The sequence below is a fragment of the Columba livia genome, chromosome Z, assembly GCF_036013475.1.
Source record: "Columba livia isolate bColLiv1 breed racing homer chromosome Z, bColLiv1.pat.W.v2, whole genome shotgun sequence".
In the NCBI taxonomy this organism is placed as follows: domain Eukaryota; kingdom Metazoa; phylum Chordata; class Aves; order Columbiformes; family Columbidae; genus Columba; species Columba livia.
In genome coordinates this window covers 78,550,324-78,569,087 of record NC_088642.1, presented here as the reverse complement: position 1 = coordinate 78,569,087, position 18,764 = coordinate 78,550,324, and the positions used below count along the sequence as shown (strand labels likewise).

Here is an 18,764-nt window from a genome sequence, read left to right as displayed (position 1 = left end):
CCTAATTCCATGGGGCCAGGGATACAGGCAGTATTTCTGAAGGTGTTGCCAGTGGTGTGGGCTTGGAAAAAGATCGCCAAGGTGATGGTGATACAAAGAGGGCAGTCCAGCTCTCCAATGATCCCTGGCAGCTCTGTTGCCAAAACCTCCAGTTTCTGTTGCAGCACTCCTGGCGTCCATCTAACCAACCATCCACTTAATCCAGCACCACGTGCTGATTCTGCACCATACAGGCAATCCCTTTGACATTTTTTCATCCACGGTTTAAACTGGTATGTATTTACTTTCTGTGCTAGATCATTAATTAAAATACTCCGTGTAATAAAACTGGTCCTGAGATTGCTCCTTGAATTCATCCGATGATGCCTTGTACCAAAATTTTGGGGTTTAGCACAGCTATAATATCATCTACTTTTCTTAAAAATCTTTGCCTCCTTGTACTAGTCTCTTCCTTCTCTATCCTAAATAACAATTTCCCATATTGAGTCACAAGCTGTTTTGATGCTTTCCTGGAAACCAAGTAGCATAATGGGATCAAGTTCTTATCTAGACACAGAACTAGTCTGGTGTGATCTACCTGTACCAAAGCCTTTCTCCTTTCTCCTTCACTGGCACAACATTTACCGTTCACTTGTCACAAAGAACCATTTGGGCTTGCCAGATGTGTTTCTTCAGGACTGTCAGTCTACAACTTCACTTTTCAAATTATTATCTTTTCCTCTTGAATCCAATAAATTATTTTCCTATTTCTTCCTAATGTTGCTGTTAACTTGCTTAGTTCAAAGTGCAAAGCTGCAATCAGTATTTACCAGTATCTGTAACTATTAGAGCCAAGATCTGGAACTATTAGATATGCTGAGTCTGGACCTTTTAAGCAATTTTTTTGCATCCTTCTCACATCTGACTGACCAAGGATGTCTGCGCAAGTCTCTGTTATCATTGCTGCAAATGAGCAATTTGGTTTTTTTTTTTTAGAAATAATTGAGTCATACATTTTTTGGACTCAAACAGTAGCTTTCAGGCCATTGTTTGAATTTGTGGTATTCTTGTTATTGTTGATTGTTTTGTAAACCAAAACAACAACAAAGTGTATGCATTATACTGAGGTGACACTGTTTAGCAATAAAGCTTGAAAGTGTTGCCTTTATTGAGATAATTTTTCTTACAAATGTCAACCATCTTAAAAAGGTTTATTATTTGTTTTCAATAGAATTTACCTAACAAGAAGTTAACTAAACAATCATATGACTTGTGTTTTTCTGGTGCTCTCAGTCTTAAGATATTACAATGAAAAGATATTTAAGAAAAGCAGGAAGAAACGTGGTACGAGTAGACACGTGCATGTTAGTCTGCATGTGCACGTATGGTCAGCTACACCGTGTGTACTGTTTGTAAGTGCTCCCCTTCTGTTTTAGGTATGGATATGTCTCATTGCAGCAATGCGAGAGCTCCATCTAACTGTAAATACATTCACTTCCACAATACCCTGTGAGCAACAGAAAATACTGTTACGCTGTGTTACCGATGGTGAATTAAGATAATGAAAGCTAATCCTCCCCAGCACTTCTGCACTCTCCAAGGTCCCACATGAAGGGTAGAAAGGGCAAAGCTGAACTCATGTCCCCCGAAGTCTGAACTCATGCCCTAACCTCTAGACCCTCCTCCTGTTTAGAATCACTGATCTCAATAGAAAGTATGTTTTGCCATTGATTGCTGATTAATTCAATTAAAAAAATTGTTTAAAGAATTGTGCTTTTACAAGTGATCCACATATGGCTTTGGTCTAGCTGCACCCACAGCTAATTCTTTGTGACCGAATATCCAAACAAACCTTATGTATCGTTGCAGTAAGAAGCAGATGTTTGATGAAAACAGTGCTGTTGTAAAATTAAAGTGTTTACCTTCTTAGAAGCAGTGATTCAGTGGGGACTTGCACTGGCAATATGTAACAGCAATTTGAAAAATATGCAGGGCATTATTTCACTGTTATTATTTCTTTAGGAAACTGAGTAGCTTGTTAAAGTCATTCTCAATGACATTCAGAGTGCAGACGGTGCGATTCTCAGACCACAAAAAAGAGGCAGGACAGGACTAAGCACTCATGGTTGGCTGGACAAGGAGTCACATTTTATGCTTTGCACCAAGATCCATGCCAAAAATGGTATATTGCTAGTTAATTCCTTACAGCAAGCTGGCATCAGCCTCCTAATCAGTAAGTCTGTCAGTGCATCTGTTCTCTTACATAGTGTGATCCTTCAAGTCTGTGAAAGCACTGTTTTTAATTTTTATTTTTATGTTGCTGGTACAGTTAGTTTAGCTGGGGAAAATGAAGGAGAACTCCACTGAATTAAATGTGGGACAGTCAGAATAGAGATGGTGTACCTCTCTTAGATGAAACACATAGGATCTGGTCTATTTGCGTATCTCAAGTTTTTATCATTTTATAGACTGTTTCCTAACTTTACCATTTCAATAACTTCTGTCATATTTCCTAAGTGAAAAGTATAAGACTAAATTTCAAGTTGTGATTAGATAATTTGGCTTGAGTGACTAATGAAGGAGTTTGAATGAGTTTAGAAAGTTGCTGTCCACAGTGGCACAGAATTTCTACATACAGTGTCAGCATGTGATTTTTTGGGGCATCTCTTGAATTCATTCATTTTTGCCATATTTCCAGAAAGAAAGGAAACTTCCTTGGTTTCTTTGTCCTTATAGGGCAGATGTGTTTGGGTCTTTTGTTGTTTTGTTGTTTTTTGGGTTTTTGTATTTTTTTTTTAACCTTATTTTATTTCCAGGAAGGGGTTGTTTTGTTTGCTTTGTTTGTGTTTTTTTTGTTTTTTACATGTAATAACAGTTTTTCCACCAAGTTTTCACTTGTACTTGGTGGAATCTGGAGAAGACTTAGGTCATGTAAATACATCTTCTGTGTCTGCTTCAAAACCTGAGCAGTTTTGAGGTGGCTGAGAGCACAGGAAAGTTCCTGGGGAGACTTCGCATGGGTTGTAAGATGGATGAGCCACAATTCAGCACAGAAAACATTGAAATGAGACCAGTATTTAGGAAATTTCTTATCATCCTGGGTCCTGCACCTGACAGAGCTTAGTGGCCAGGCAAGTTAGTAGTGCTGTTTTGATGCTCAGTAACCTGAACATTACCAATGGGAACTAACTGTCCTATATCCTACTCAAATATCCCAATCTAATGCTAATCAATTGTCAGAACGTTCACTCACTTGAATGGGCTCTGACTAAAATCCTTTGCCTTTTCACTGTACACAAAAACCTCCAAAATACTGTCCGACTGCTTAGAAATGGTCCGTGGATTGGACTAAACGTTGACTTTAAAGCACGAGATCAAGCACTACAAGTTTTGATACAGACAGGCTGTTCAAATTCCCAAAGACAGCAATTTTAATAATAATTAATACTATAATCACATTATTATTAACCAGTGAAAAGAATGGTTTATAGGAACCTGTGTGATGATATATTCTATATGATTAAAGAAGCTGAAAAAGCTCTGACAGAACTTCCCAAAGTAAATGGCCTTGCAGAAGCTATGCAGGCAACTGGGGAGAAAAGCTACAAGCAAGAAAGCACCTTGAAGAAGAGGTGTGGGTAATAGGAGGGGACCTGGGAAGCAGTGAGGTCCTAATGAAAAACTGGCTTTGTAAATACAACCAAGAGGCCAGAAAAATAAGGGAGGGAGTTCAAGTTTTCTTCCTGACCTCCAGTGACTTCCAGGCTTGCATGCTCAAGGCTAAAAGGCTTTTTGTTGAAGAGTATGTCAGAATACAAGCACAATCTGGCTGGAGAGCCAGCTCTCGAGCTGGATTGTAGAAATTCTTTTAAGACCACTGATATATGGAGATCACAATACGTATTTTCTCTAAAGGAAGGGACTGCAAACAGGTGGATCTGCTGTATAAAGCAAAAAACCAGAGTTACCTTGCTATGACATCATGCTATGTGTTATCAAAGAACATCCCATTGCCATACTAGAAGAAAAAAACATCCAGATTCCTGAAGTAAAGGCACATTTATACAGTCCATAATAAAGAACTAGAAAGAAAACTACTCAAACCATTGAGTGACCAGTATTCCATCAATGACAGACCTTAACTGCAGCACATTTGCCTTATCCATGTTCACATTAAACCCAGAGTACCAAATTTTTTAACTTCTAATCATATAGCCAAACCACATGACCTTGGCTATACTTTATGAATAATGTAAAAATGTTGTTACCATTGTTACCCAGTGTATCTGGAATACATTTCATATCTAACACAAGGCTTCAAAGACCATAAAGATATTTTCTTTCTCCCTGCAAGCAATTTACCAGCATTCTTCACAGGGAATTAATGGACTCCAGGGGATTCCAGATGTCTTTGAATGGTCATGCTGCTTTTCCACTGAACCGTTCTGCCTATGGGTAGGGAACTACTATGACAACCTGTACTCCAGACATTGACCGTCTGGCACTTTAGATGGCCCCAAGACTCACACAGTATCACAAATTTCCAAATTGCCCTAACTAATGAAGTAGCGTGGGAGGAGGTCTTGGAAAGCTTGCTCTGAGTCATTCTAACAGAGCATGTAAACATTATCGTTCTTATGCCATCAATAGTTCTTTCTTTTTGTAACAGCATTGGCAAAATTTCCTTCGCGGGAAGAGTTTAGCTTGCGGTCTGCTAAAACTGTCTTGCCTTAATTCCATCAGCCTGGGGGTTTTGACACTGAAAACCACCTGTCTTCGTAGCAAAATAAGTGAAAAGTAGAAGAGTAGGTGCTGTAAGGGCATATCAGGGCAAGAAGTGGATTTTCATTTGATTTTACTAACTGAGGTCTTAAATCTGTAGTTGGAACTGAGTATTTTACTATTGCCTTTGGAGAACAGAAGATCGTTGAAGAAGGCTGTAAATACTCATAATAAGCTACGTGCCCTTTAAGAGTAAGGCTGACTTTGCTGTTGTCTACTTTAGATGCCCATGTTTGGCATCGGGACATGTGTTAGTGCTACCAGGATGAGTCAGAACACTTACCCTCCTTCTGCAGTCAACAGAGAGATGAGTGTTTGTTTCTTAAGTGTTGTTTGCCATGCTGAGTGGGAAGCTGTCTAGAGCTAGCCAAAATAAATTATAATTACAAGAGAGACTCTGAATCCCTGCTTGAAAGGAGCCCCTGAGTCAGATCTGTACTTCAGGCACCTCTGTCCATTGCTGCTCCTTTAAAATCCTGAGTGATGAGTCCTTGACTAAATGAATTTGCATCAGTTTGCAAAACAGCCTCCCGTTAGACCACCCCAAGAGGCTGTGCAAGGTGTGCCCTCCACTTCGGCATGCAGGTTTCAAGACCACAATTCCCACTTCTCCAGACAGGCCACACCATAGGTAGACGAGGCACCTTAGGTCAACTAAACACACATGTGCCTTCCACTGACCACATTGGTTAGTTATAAACTGACCACAACAATATCTTTGACTCCTAAGTGAAACATATGCATTTTACATGCAGACATTTGAACTTGGGTTTCCACAACCTGCAGCTGAATTCCATGCTTATGGCTTGACTCAGTTGTTTAAACCTAGGTGTCTATACATATATATAAGGTATGATCCTTAGGAGACTAGGGCCAGTCATTTGATACCAGAAATCTGTCTAAACAGATAGATCGAAGTATTATATTCCCAACTTACTAGTTTTAGCAAAGGCTATTGAAGAAAGCGTGTGAGGACTTCCTAGCCTGGTCTCCATCCTATACATAAATTTTGTTTAATTAATAGGTACTTCTATAGTGCTTAGCACCCATTCCCAGATGAAACAGAGCTCCAAAGAGGCAGGGCCTGTAAAGACATTTTTACAGTAGGTTTGTGCACAGATGTGATTAGCCCACAGATTTTGGGCTATTTCAACCCAAAATTGTTGAGACTGATTTTACTGATTCTGTTACCTGTTTTAGCTATTGTTGATTACTGCCTTTACTTGCTGCATCTCAGTGTACTAAGTATAGGAAACTCAATGGAAAGACAGAACATTTTATGAAGAAGTCCCCTGGGTCCGCCCTAGGAGTTTGGTTTCAGCACTGTGTCTGTGCACTAGTACCTCATCTGCTTCCACAGGTAACTGCTTTTGGCCTCCTCTCCTACTAAACCTTCTTTGCACCATGAAGTTACACACATGAGGAGATGGCATAGTATGTTGTTGCAATACCCTCTTCTCAGCGGGTCCTGTGGATACCTGGGTAGCTGTGAGGGAATTACAGCAGGGAAATTTCCACAAAAGCAGCCAGACTTTTGCGTGAGTCAGGTAAAATCTAGTTAAGGCACCTGTCCTACTAGAATGACAGTGTCAACAGCTGGGTCATCGGAGGTGGTGGTTTTGTTACTGTATGCTCTTGAATCGTTGTGGGTTCAGGCTTCCATAGGTCTCCTCTCAGGGAAACAAGCATTTGATATTGGACATCATCATATCTTAACATTATATAAGACAAAAATTAAATCCTGTGAACAAAAGCATTCCCCAGGCTTTTAACTACTGTCAGGAAGAGAATATTGAGCTAGGTGGACATTTGACCCTACACAGTGGATGCTCTAATGTTCTGTAGCTAGAAAGTAGTTGCAGTAGTAAAAAATATTTTATGAAAACCAGAGACTGGTATGTAACATTATTATTCAGTACTCCGTCCTGCAGTTGAATTACTTGAAGGCATTCTGTTAATTTTCAACATTATATTAAAATACAAACATCGGTCCTTCATAGTCTTTTAGATTTGCCAGTAGTATATGAATTATGGCTCAGTAAGTACGACAAAATGGTGATTAACATCAAAATTTCAAATTGTATCTGAGAAAGAACAGTTCTTGAGAATTTAGGAACTGAATGTACAGTCCCTTTGGCCACTTCCCTGACCCTTGAGGTCTCCCTCTGCAAACTACTTTTCAGCTGCTTTGTGTCCCTGTCCAGGGAGATAGCAGATTCATAAGCTGCAGTAATTGAAACCAGTGTGAATTTCTTGTGTATGACTAATCATTACCATTTCTTACAGAAAATTCACTTACTCCCAGCCAAGATTTTATTAATTTTAATATGAAAACATCCACACCTATCATTTTTCCCCTGAGGTCTTCCTAGCCGGCTGCAGAAATGGAGTCTGACTTCTATTGCTTTGGCTAGAGTTGAGGATGTGAATTCCTCTGGCTAATTGCTTTTTGGATAACCTACAAAACACCAGGGGTCGGATTCTCGGCCTGGTGACGTTGCTTTGCGCTGCCCTGGCTCGATGCCGCAGCTCCCATCACAGGGAATCCCCGGAGGGGAGTGGTACGAGTTCGGGGTGTTCCTATCTTTACATACCCACATTTTCTCAGCTGCTGCTGTGCACGGCAATAAAAGGAAGCAGCCTTAAAACTACTCACACTTAAATGGGGGGTTCAAATGGCCTCCAACGTGATGCTTTTGCCCAGCCCAAACTGTACACTCAGTTGATTGACTTCAGCTGTGAAGCATTTGGTGTCTTAAGCAAAGATATGTGATGGCTGCATATTCTAAAACTTTGACCAGGCACTTTTACCCCTGGGATGTAGTTTTTAAGTTCTTGCCAGTGTTATGCAGTCTGACAAACACAACTTAGCAGTGCGAATGAACATTACCAGAGTCAAAGAGAACACAGACATGCACACACATACTATTTGTGTGTGTGGTCCTGCACACACAATGAACACTTTAGGCTGCCCTTTCTGTCTGTAGCAATTAGGGAAAAACAGAAAGCCAGCCACTGTAAACTTTGCCTATTAACAAAGATAAAGCACCACCACCTTGGGTTTGTCCCTCCAAAAAAGAATTTGATCTGTAACCCTAAGGTTGATTTTGAACTATGTCTATGGCATGTGATGTATGAAATTGTTCATCTTCATCCAGGAAAAAAGAGAGCAGATGTCCAAGTCATTGTTTGCCTGCCTCTCATCCTGCTTGTCTGATGCTATCACATAACCTCTATAGAGTAACATGATACTTAGCTGAACATACAGACAAATATTTCTAAAAGGTGTATCCTGCCTCCTCAGTCCACCAGGTTAATCCTGAAACTAATGGTTCTGACAGCCATCGCCTGATGATGCTGCATGGAAGACTTTCTCCCACCATATTATGGAGACCTTGACAAAGAGGGGGAGCATATATGGAGTTCTCCATCCATGTAAATCTTTTTTATTCCACAACAGAACCCACAGTCCCTCTGCACACAGATTTTGGTGGATATGGGGATGCTGTCCCCAAAAAAAGGTACTCCCACCTATAATCTGATTATATGGCTGTTTCTTTCCACTAGTGCCAGAGAAAAGAGCAGGTTTGTGGCAAGAGGTGGAGGCGAAGTGTTAATGAGCAGCTGAGGTGCTCCTGGAGCAGGTCTGTAGAGCCCCTCTGGGCTTTACCCCCACTCACTGGGTCCAGAAGGTTTTACATCCAGCGTATGCTCCAAGCTGCATATTAAGGTAGGATTACTCCCCTAAACTTTGCCTTCAAAATCAAAGCTTCTTTTTTAACTGGATTCTTTCTAAATCAATAACACGCTCCCCAACAATTAAAAAAAAAAAAAATTGTCCTTTGTTAGTTGTCAAATTTAAAACAAACAAACAAAACAGAAACAAAGAAAACTGAAGGATTTTTCCTTCCTAGAGGAAATATATTGGGTGCCTGGTCTGGGATATGTGAGGGAAGGAGCAGTGTGGTTTTTGCACAAGTGTGGTTTTGCACAAGGAGCAGTGTGGTTTTTGCTCTGCCCTGCTCGGTGGTCCCGTCGTGCAGGAGGAGCAGCCGGCTGGACCGGTGTGACCCCCGTGGTCAGCCCAGGCTGGGGCTGATGTGCTCGAGGCGGAGCCACATCTGTCCTTGCTCTGCGAATGGAGGTCATCAGCCTGCCAAGCTTTCCAGGAAAGAAGGAGTGGCTGGAGAGTCTTGAGTTACTGAGCGTGGACCACCTGGAAAACTGCGCAGCCAGCGCTTGTCCTACCTCTAGACACTCCACAGTAAGGGATGCTGAATTGGCTTTGAAATCCACACCCCCACCCCCCCAAAACTCGCTTTGAAGAAATGGAAGGGCAGGCAAGTAACGTGCATGTTCTGTTATGAAAAAAATAGCAATAGGATTTCTGCATTTTAGTCTGTGGTAGGGATTGGTTCGGATTGCAGTATTTGGATCTAGACTTGAAACACATAGGTGTTTCAGTCAATGTGGGGACAGAGGCTGTTTGCAAAGCTTGGACCTTGACCCAGCTTCTGACTGAGAGTACCTTGCAACTTTGATGTGTTTCTAGCTTTGAGAAAAAAGAAAAGAAATATTTCTCTGCATTAGAGAGAAAGCATAATAATAATGCTGCCACTATCCAATGACTAGGAAAAAAAATCCTAGTCTCTTGAAAAGCAAAGTTGGGAAATAGCTATCTTTTATTTCAAGAAATCAGGGTCATAAAAATTATAGTTATAAAACACACAGCAGCCTGAACCCCCTACATAAAACCTCTTGTATTTTATGCCTCCTTTTCTATTTCAGGTCTTCATTTGCCTAATTACTACTCAGAGGCTGGCAGAGATTTTCCCTGCAGCGCTCAGCTCTGCTGACTGCAGAGACCCTACCTGGCACACTAACTTAGTGCGTCAGCATTCTAGGTAGAAATGAATGAAAAATCAATCAGGGCAACTGCAGTGGTAACATATACAACTCTAAGCTACTTTGTGTATGGTTTTGAGCATTTCATTGTGTATTTAGGCATCTTTTAAAATGGTAAGTGGATCTGAAATATAATAGACCTTTGTAGTCAGCTTAAGAAATGTTTTGTCATTTTTACTGCTTAGCTCAAGCAAACTTACCACCCTGACTGCTGAGTTAAATTGCAGTCTTGATTGAAATGCCAAAAACTTACAAGAAGGTTGTTTTACTCTTGAAAATCTATCACCAGCAGATTGCATCATGCAGTGGATATAGATAAAGTGATAGCTTTGATTGTTTCAACTGTATTTACAGACCAGATCTAGAGTAGGTCTGGAAAAGCAGAAGTACACCAGAACCCTTTTTAAAACACAGGTGTTGCTTACCTATAGTCTTGCAAGGAGTTTGCTTTATGGATATTTGTGTATGTGCTTTAATTTTTTCATGATGTATTTCTGGATGGGCAGAGTTAAGTATGGATTTCCCAGTTTCATTTAATGAAAGACCATGACAAAAAGGTCCAGCCTTCATGCCTAAAAAATTAGGAGGTGGTGTAACTTTTTCAGCTGAGTGGGTTAAATATGTTACGGATCACTCATAAGATCATTGCTGTAACAAGTTGTGCAGTGCATTATTGTATAGGTTTCCAAATATTCACAAGCCTTTGTGTGTGATGCCTTTACAGTGAAGAAGATTCTTTTGACTATAAAGATGAAGAGTCTACTTTTTCTGGTGCTGATTTCTGCCTGCTGGGCTGAACCTCACCCTAACAACTCAAGTCTGGAGCATGAAAGAATTATTCACATTCAAGGTAAGGAACTATGTGAGAAAATACCAGTATATTCAGAATGCTCAGGGAAGCAGAACAGTGTGCTTAATGATCCTTAATTTTTATTCTGCTACACTGTTTTAAAAATGCTGTTATTACTGGTGACCAAACGTTTTCTCATTCTGTTGTGTTATTATTAGTCCTAAGAAAAGTAAAAAAAACCCAAAACTTGCACTGTTTAATAGCACTTAGTCACAACCTGGCTAAGATTGGGGAGTAAAGTACAGCATGATTTAAGATAAAGAAGAAAGCATGCGTCCTGCAGTAATAAGCAACTGTAATGGCTTGAAATACCTTTAGTTTCTTGTGGAATATATTTGATTTTAAGAAGACTGTCATGCATAGTCCTTCACGTTACAGAATTTTATTGCTGTTTATTATTTTAAAAAGCTTAGCACATCTAAGATCATAATTTCACAATTTAAACCAGAAAAAAAAAGTAGCTTACCCCAAAAGAAATGTGTCTTCTTCATACCTTTAATTCACTCTAACTGTTATACTGGCCTTCTGCATAATCTTGTTTGGCTCATGGTTGAATCCTAGGGCTTTTAGCTGTAGCAGGATTTGAGCCTGCAGTACAATGCAGCTGTTTTTTCAGTCCTAGTTTCAGTCATTGAGGGTCATCCTGTATAAGAAAAAACAGGGGATTTATGCAGTAAGGACAGGCAGAAGTGACAGTGATTTTTCTGCTGTGTTTCTTGAGGCTGGCTGAAATTAATCTTGCAAAATTAAGAAAAGCGGCATTATTGTTCTCTCTCTCTCTCTTTAAAGTTTTATCCCTTCCTCTCAACAGCTGGCAAATTGTGTTATCTGAGTGGTTGTGTAAATACAAATTACTGAGTTAGGGCATGTTACTAAGAAAGCCTGAACATACAGAAGTTCACGGGAAAGCCACAGAACTTAAAGGTACCCTACACCTATTAAAATAGGCGCTCGGCTTCTCAAGGTCAAATAAGGAATAGCAGATAGCTGGTTTCACTCTAAGGAAACTCACAGGATGAAGGTCAAATGAATGTGTTATGTCAAAATGAAAACGCATCACTGTTGTGAGATGATGAACATTCGTTCCCCAGGGTGAATTTCAAATTTGACACCAGTGTCTAATAAACACACTTCGTCTTTCCTTGTGTAATGCAGTTTCTTATCTCTGAACTTTATTTATCTTTTTGGAAGATTAAATTAGTGGAAATAATTAAACCAATTTGAAATTATTTTCACTTAAGCTGCATATGTTAAACTTGCTTAGTCAGCAGTTGAGTGCAATTTGCAAGTCATACATGTTGCTTATTACTAATCCTCCAGCATGTGTACAGTGCAGTCTGTAAGTGCTAAATAGCTCAAAGCTGGTAAAAGCTTCAAGACGGACCATTCTCCCCACCCATGAAAACTCACTTGATCCTCGAGAGTTTATTCTTTCAAGGAAAGTTGAATAAAGCTTGAAATTGAACTCAGCCATGAGCTTTGTCCATCAGCTGATTCAGGCTCTGAAATACACAGGCTGCAAATCAAAGAGAATAAAACTGCTTGGAACTTGTTATTTTTACTGTTAGTTTTTTTCCTTCCTCTCTGCATTGTGGAATCCCACCAGGAGTGGGATTCCACTCCGCTCAATGCTGCATAAATGCGTACGATGATCCACACTTGGAAATGAGCTGGAAATCAGGGAAAACTGTGCAACATATGTGTTATAGCTTCATACAAAAGGTATTTTATGTTACATTAAGGAGTGTAGCACCCCCCTCCACAGCAGAAATCCAAGAGATGTGTAGCTGAACTCCTCCTGGATTGCACCCTTTGGAATGCCTTGGAATTACAAAAGGTGCAGATAGATGTGTAGTCAAGTACACAGACCTGAAAGGGATCTCCTGAGGCAATGAGCTAAACTGCCTTCTATTCCCCTTTCTTTACATCACATTATCTCCCGCAGGTTTTGTTTTTTAGAAAAGCTGAGTTTCAAATCTCTTTACTGCAAGATAGCTTTGGACCATTCTCCTAATACTCTATGTTTATTCACAGCCATTGTATGGCCTTATGCTTCTCCCAGTCTTCCTTAGCTTCAAATAACATTTTTTCTTCTTTGATGTTCACTTTGAAACATTAATAAGATAACATCATAGCCTCACAGCTATCATTTGAATAAACTTCTTCAAATTATTCTCTAAGTGTATAAACACCAGTTACCTGCTGATGTTAGTAGTTTGTTTCTACACTAGTTCTTGTTTGAATTCATACTTCTTGAGTGTGCCCAGCTTGGATTTTGTTCCACATTAGATCTTAAACTAGCATTAGTACTTTTGTTTTCCAGGTAACAATGTTGGTTTTCTTCTGGCCCTTGGATCAAATTTGTGCTCTTCCCAGCCATGCTGTAGCTGATCAATAGTCCATTGTGACAGACAATATTTAGCAGTCATTCTCCCTCATTATCACTTGTAATGGGCCAGTGCAAGGTTTATATCAATAATTCTTCATACTAGGCCTTAAAAATCTAGATTATGCATTCCATATTAGATGTTAGCGTACTTTTCCTACTCTTCTTTATTCTGACATTCTAAATATCCATTCTCCTCTCTTTCTGTAATGCTTAATATGCCATGTGAAAATTTTATTAATTCAAAAGTCACATTTACTTTAAAAGGCAAAGCCAGTGGAAATATTAGGGTCTCAGAAACTGTACGAGAGACAGTTTGCTGGCATTATTCTAGGCTAATCATTTGTGTTTCAGCCCAACCAGTTGGAGTTCCTCTGTATCTAGTTCATAGACACCAAAATTTCTACCAAAACATCTATTTTCTTCATCTCATCCAGTTTCATGTATTTCCCAGATGACTCACTTTCCTGAGTTCCAAGCAATCGATGCATCACATTTCACTTGTCTTATACATTTATTTTTATTATATAGTTGATATCAAATTAGTCTGACACCCTTTGGTAAGTAGCTACTGCATTTTATCCTTCTTTCTAATGACTCTGTTTCTGTTCTTCAAAAAATTGTTCTAAGGTTCTGTTTGCTGTTGAGGTCAAACTGATCAGTCTGGTAATGGTTAAATTCCTTTCCTTACATATATTTGTTATTTTGTTGTTGTCCAGAAACATGTGGTATCATTCATAAAGTGGTAGGTGACCTAAAATCTATGTTGTCAGGTTTGCCATACAAAGTGTCAGTGGTAACATCAGTACTGCAGGCTGTGAAGTGTTCTACAGTTTCCTTTGAACAGGCTGTATTTTCTGAGTTCAGCTGTCATCTTTATGTTTCATTTCACATCAGTACACTCATGTACTTTAAACAACACCATACTTTCAGAGCATCAAAACCAACGTTATTAAAAAGAGAGGATTTGTTAATATGGCACTTGGGTCATTTCTCTGTTGTTTTCCACCTTTATCTGTGTAGTGACTCCATACTACAAAATGAACCTGTGCCTGTTTAAAACGTTTTTTCAATGCTACAGCAAGATCTTTTACAGTCCTTCCTGACTTGCTTTTGATCCACGCTCTGTTTTGTCCTCACCATCATTTCTTATTTCTTCACAACCCGCTAAAGTGCTGATGTGCAGTGCCACCTCATCACCTTCATCTTTCATTTGGCGTTCCTAAAGAGCAGCCAGCTATTCATAGTGTATTGTGGTCTGACGGCTTTTTCAGCGTCCTTCTGACTCCCTTAACAACTCTGGAACAGAAGATCTAGTTACCCCACTTTGCTCCACCTCTGTTACTAGAAAAACTCCTGCCATCTCTCTCAGACTCAGCCTTTGCTAACCAGAATGAACAGTATTTCATAAATAGTATTGTTCTCTGATTATACTGATGGGTATAATCAATAATTAACAATTAATTAACAGAGAGCTCTTTCTTTCAAATGTCCACTCTCTTGAAACTCTGGATTTCTTTAGCTTTACTAAACAGCAACCTCTTTAACATTGTGTTAGGCATAGGTATGTTCTCTCTTAAATCTTTCAGTTTTTCTTAGAAATGAATTGCTGGTTTCATTAGTATCTCTGTTCCTGCTTTCAGTGTCAGCTCAGGTTCCTGGTTCTCCCTTTGCTGGTTAATAGAGTGGAGCTGGACAAATTTCTCATCTCTTAGGCAGTTTTGCCTCCCTACCTTTACCAATATTCCTTGCTGCTTCTTTCTCTCACCCCCTCCTTTTGTGTATATCTTTTCTTCTTTGGTTTTATTCCAATGCCTATGAACAAAATTTTTAAAATATATAAAGCCACATTTTATCTCTTCCGTGGCTTTATTTCCTTTCCTGAAGCCTGTGATGGATTTCATGGTTTTGATCAAGCTGCTTTGTTATCCCAGATTGCTTGACCCTATCACCTTCCTCTTTGGTAGTTTGTCTGCATACAATTGTCATTTTGTGGATAAAGGCAAATGAGATAATTATATTTAAATAAGGTCTGTTGTCCCCCTTGAGTCCCAGCCCTAGTAAACTGTGTGTGCCTTGGGGGATATCAATTTCACTCTTTAGAAAAAATCATAATCCTAAGTTTAATCATCTGGTGAATGTTAAAATGGGGCAAAAGTACAGCCTAGCAAAAACAATAATAATCTGAGCATATTAGTGTAATTGAAGACTAGGATTTTTCTCTGAAGTCACCATCTGGGAAGGACTCTGTGACCCATGAGAGAGGAGGATGATTCTTTTCAGTGCTCAGCTTGGTATATCTCTGTAATCTATTCATAGTGTTAGTTGCTGACCAATTATTCAAAGAAGCAAAGTACCCTTCAGAGATAAGAGCATTCTTCCCTGTGTAGCTGTTGAACAGATGAATAACCCATTACAGTAATTGCTAAGGTAATTACTTAAAGGTGGCAGGAGCCTTTAACGTATGCCTCCAGTTTCTTCAGGTTTTAGAAATACAAGAAATGCCAGCGAAGAGAATACAAAGTTTGGCTCATGAAGGATCAACCTTTAACTTTTTAGCTTTTTCTTGAATTTATATTTTGCAGCATTTCTTTACCTTTCAGGTAGGGGAATGCACTCCTTTGCTTATCAAGATCTCTGCACAGGTTTATTTATGTATACCAAGAAATATGTCAACGTGGAATGAGTAGAAAACTTTCTAATATTGCTCTATTGAAAAAAAAAAAAAAAGAACATTAAATCAATTAATCAATAACAAAAGCAGAAGAAATCTTTGCCCAACTTATTCTGCATGATGAGTTTTATTTTCAGTTGACTTCCTTTTCTTCCAAACAAGCCAGAACCCACACAGAGAAAGAAGCTGCATAGTATTGCTGGACCAGCCAAAACCATGATATAAGATTAGCTGCACTACTGATTTGACCTCTTATACTAATTCTTATCTTCCCAAGTTTCATGCTTTTCCACTTACATTTCTGCTTTTTTCTGTTTTCAGTGATGTTACCTGTTACTCATTTCCATTTTCTCAGATTTATCTTTTCCGCTTAAAATTTCTCACTAGTTTTGTTGTCGTTGAGGACACATTAGATTGTGTCATGATCCATTTTGCAGTCTCTTCTTAAAATTGAGCTGCTTCTTTATCATCAACACAACTTGCTTTCCTCTTCAGAGCATGGCATGTAATAGAAATGTCAGCAAAGAGCAACCTCACCTCCCGTTGTCATGTTGCTTTCATTAAGGGCATTCAGGACTGCATATTCTGGGATAGACCTTAGATGGTAGATACCGGTATATTTGGGTTGTAAAAAAAATATTACAGAGGCAATAGGATTCGTGTCAAACATAAATTTAAATTACCAATTTGCCTTTGCTTGCTACAGCAGTCTAATTCCACATATATATATATAGCATTTAAAGGTAATTAAAGAACTGGGAAAGCTCCTCACCAATTCTCTGTGGTATTTTGGTTTTGTCCAACAGTCTCAATGCCACCCACGAAGATTTCCTTCTGTGCAATACGGGTGCCAAGAAATTGTCATGATTTCTGTTCTGTTCTGCTCTATGAGGCTTAATTTTCATGCAGTTTCTTTATCTATACTGATGTAAACACATACTTAAAGCTTGTTTAAGGCAAAGGGTGGCAATATGTTAGAAGAGTGGAAGTTTATGATTTCCCTGATGGTTTTATGTGCTGTTAGGTCTCCTAGAAAGCTGAACTGGAGTTAATGTGGCCCCTCTTACTGGTTGCACATCAAAACTTAAAAGCAATGTGTAGTGAGTATTTTATCCTCTTAGTTTAGAGGTAGGAACACAGGAGTTTGATGCTTGTATTTTCTTTCTCGTGCGTAAACAAAATGACATTAATGCTTCGGCAAATTAAGAACAGCTTTTCCTAATCTTACAGCTGATACACAAAAATTTTTAGACTTTTTTTTTTTTTTAAAGGCAAAAGTAAAAAGGTAGTTAGTTAAAACATAGCTAGATAAAGAAGTAGTAGGAAAAACATAGGGGAAAAAGTGTGTGCATAACTCTTCCTCATTATTTTCCTTTCGGATTCTCTGTGTAATACATGCATAGGTGTGAATATCAATAATGTACTTCCATAGATATTATTACAAGTTGGAATTATTGTTATCACAGAAATTATTTTTGAATTTCAAAGAAACATGGTAGGATAACAAAACATGTCAGTGTTATAGGAAGAATGAGGATATTTTAGCATTAGGGTTATGCTCAGGTCCCTGGCAACACTACAGGAAAGCAAGAAACATCTCTGTGTTTATTTAAAGTAGGATGGCACACGGTGTTATTAGCCTAATGGCTTGCTAACAGTGTGGAACATTTAGGCAATACGTGAGTTTATCTGATAAAACACATCTGCGATGTGATCCCTGATTTATGATTTTTTTCCCTTTAGAAAGGCCCGTTTTTTCCTCCACAGTTGAGCAACTGCGTAAGTTAGTCCATTAAAATATGGGAATAATCAAGTTTCATATCCAGGTCAGCATAAGCTTCTGGACAGTTCTGATGGATAAAGTGCATAAAGCTGTTTGCCAGGGGCCGTGGCGTGACTCATCCTCTCTGCCCCACATTATGTTCTTGGCGTTCCAAACCTGGCTTGCCATTACTCTTGGGTGCAGAAGCCAGTTGTGAGAGGAAAAATGAAAAGATGATATTTTAAAAAAACAAACCAAAACAAACAACAAAAACAACAAAAAAACACACACAAAAAACCCCCCAAAACCTAAAAAGATAAATCTGAATATGTGTCCAGAAGTAAAATTTGGAACTAAACCAATGAGCCATCAGGTGAGATTGAACAGAGAGCTCCGGTAGCATGAGGGCAAGTCCACGTACTGTCCTTGAAGCAGGAATCACACTGAAGTCAAGGTTAGGTGCATACAAAGTGCATACAAAGTGATGATAACCAGAGCAGCAGTGCTAATTGCATCGCATTCAGGCAAGGGACAAAGAGGTGAAGAATAAAGCCGAGGCAGATAGAATGCTGCTGCCTGTGCCTTGTTACTGCCTAGTGCAACAAGATAACCTTTTCTCCGTGGTATATACCTGCTTGATTTGGCACTGTTGAGATACAGGAAAGCCCATCTGAACAGCAGGTTCCCAGGTGAGGTTTCATTTGTGGCAGGCAGTCCTTCCCTACAGTTTGGAAAAGCAGCTCCCAGAGCTACGTGTTAACCTGCGCAGCTGGGCAGCTTCTGCAGATGGGACGAACTCATTTTTAGCCAGCTTAGCTGTTTCTGCATCGTGTCATCCGTCTAATGGCACCAAGAGGATTAACAAAAGGCCACAGCCTGTCAAAATCGATACTAGGGAAGCAGGAGTGGAAAAAAACATGGCAAATTAGTCACTGGCGGCGTGTGGTTCTGTACTAACAGCTAAGCTGCTGCCTGTCTTACAAGGCAAATTATACCTGGAAAGGTGAAAACCCCACCTAGCAAACCTTTCTTGTCCCATTTCTGACCTTGGAGCTGAGACCAGAGCCAATAACCACGCTGTGGCCACCCCTGGTCCCACCAGAAGGAGAGGCTGGAGTTTGCCCAGCATGCTTCTCACTGTTGTCCCATCGTCTGAGGCTCTTGAGTGGCCACGCATGTGGTCTGTCTTGTCTCCAGCAAGGATCCAAACTGTGCTGTTGCTGACAATTGTTTAGCAAGGGATTATCTGCGGTTTGCAGAGTTTATATTTGTCTGGCCATTCACCTTAGAAATTCTCTGATGGTACTTCTGGAGGAAGTATTTCTGGGGAAAAAAGAAGCATCGTGTTCTTCAAGTAACATTCTGGATTGTGTAATAACACTCACATGTCCCGTATTTTTCCTTCTTGCAATCATCTTTTATATAT

General features: G+C 39.5%; 1 protein-coding gene across 19 annotated transcripts in view; it reads left to right on the top strand.

Annotated features, from left to right (window-relative positions):
• Window positions 1-18,764, top strand: part of HAPLN1 (hyaluronan and proteoglycan link protein 1) — a 67,932-nt gene that overhangs the window by 24,331 nt on the left and 24,837 nt on the right. For 16 of the 19 annotated variants that reach the window (XM_021283730.2, XM_065046484.1, XM_065046482.1 and 13 more), the window contains one exon: window positions 10,391-10,516. In XM_021283730.2, the coding sequence (XP_021139405.1) occupies window positions 10,417-10,516 (100 nt within the window). In that variant the 5' untranslated portion in view covers window positions 10,391-10,416. Of the gene's footprint in view, window positions 1-8,851; window positions 9,102-10,006; window positions 10,130-10,390; window positions 10,517-18,764 lie in introns of those variants that run through there. The other 3 variants (XM_065046479.1, XM_005515920.3, XM_021283735.2) reach the window with 3 other exon arrangements.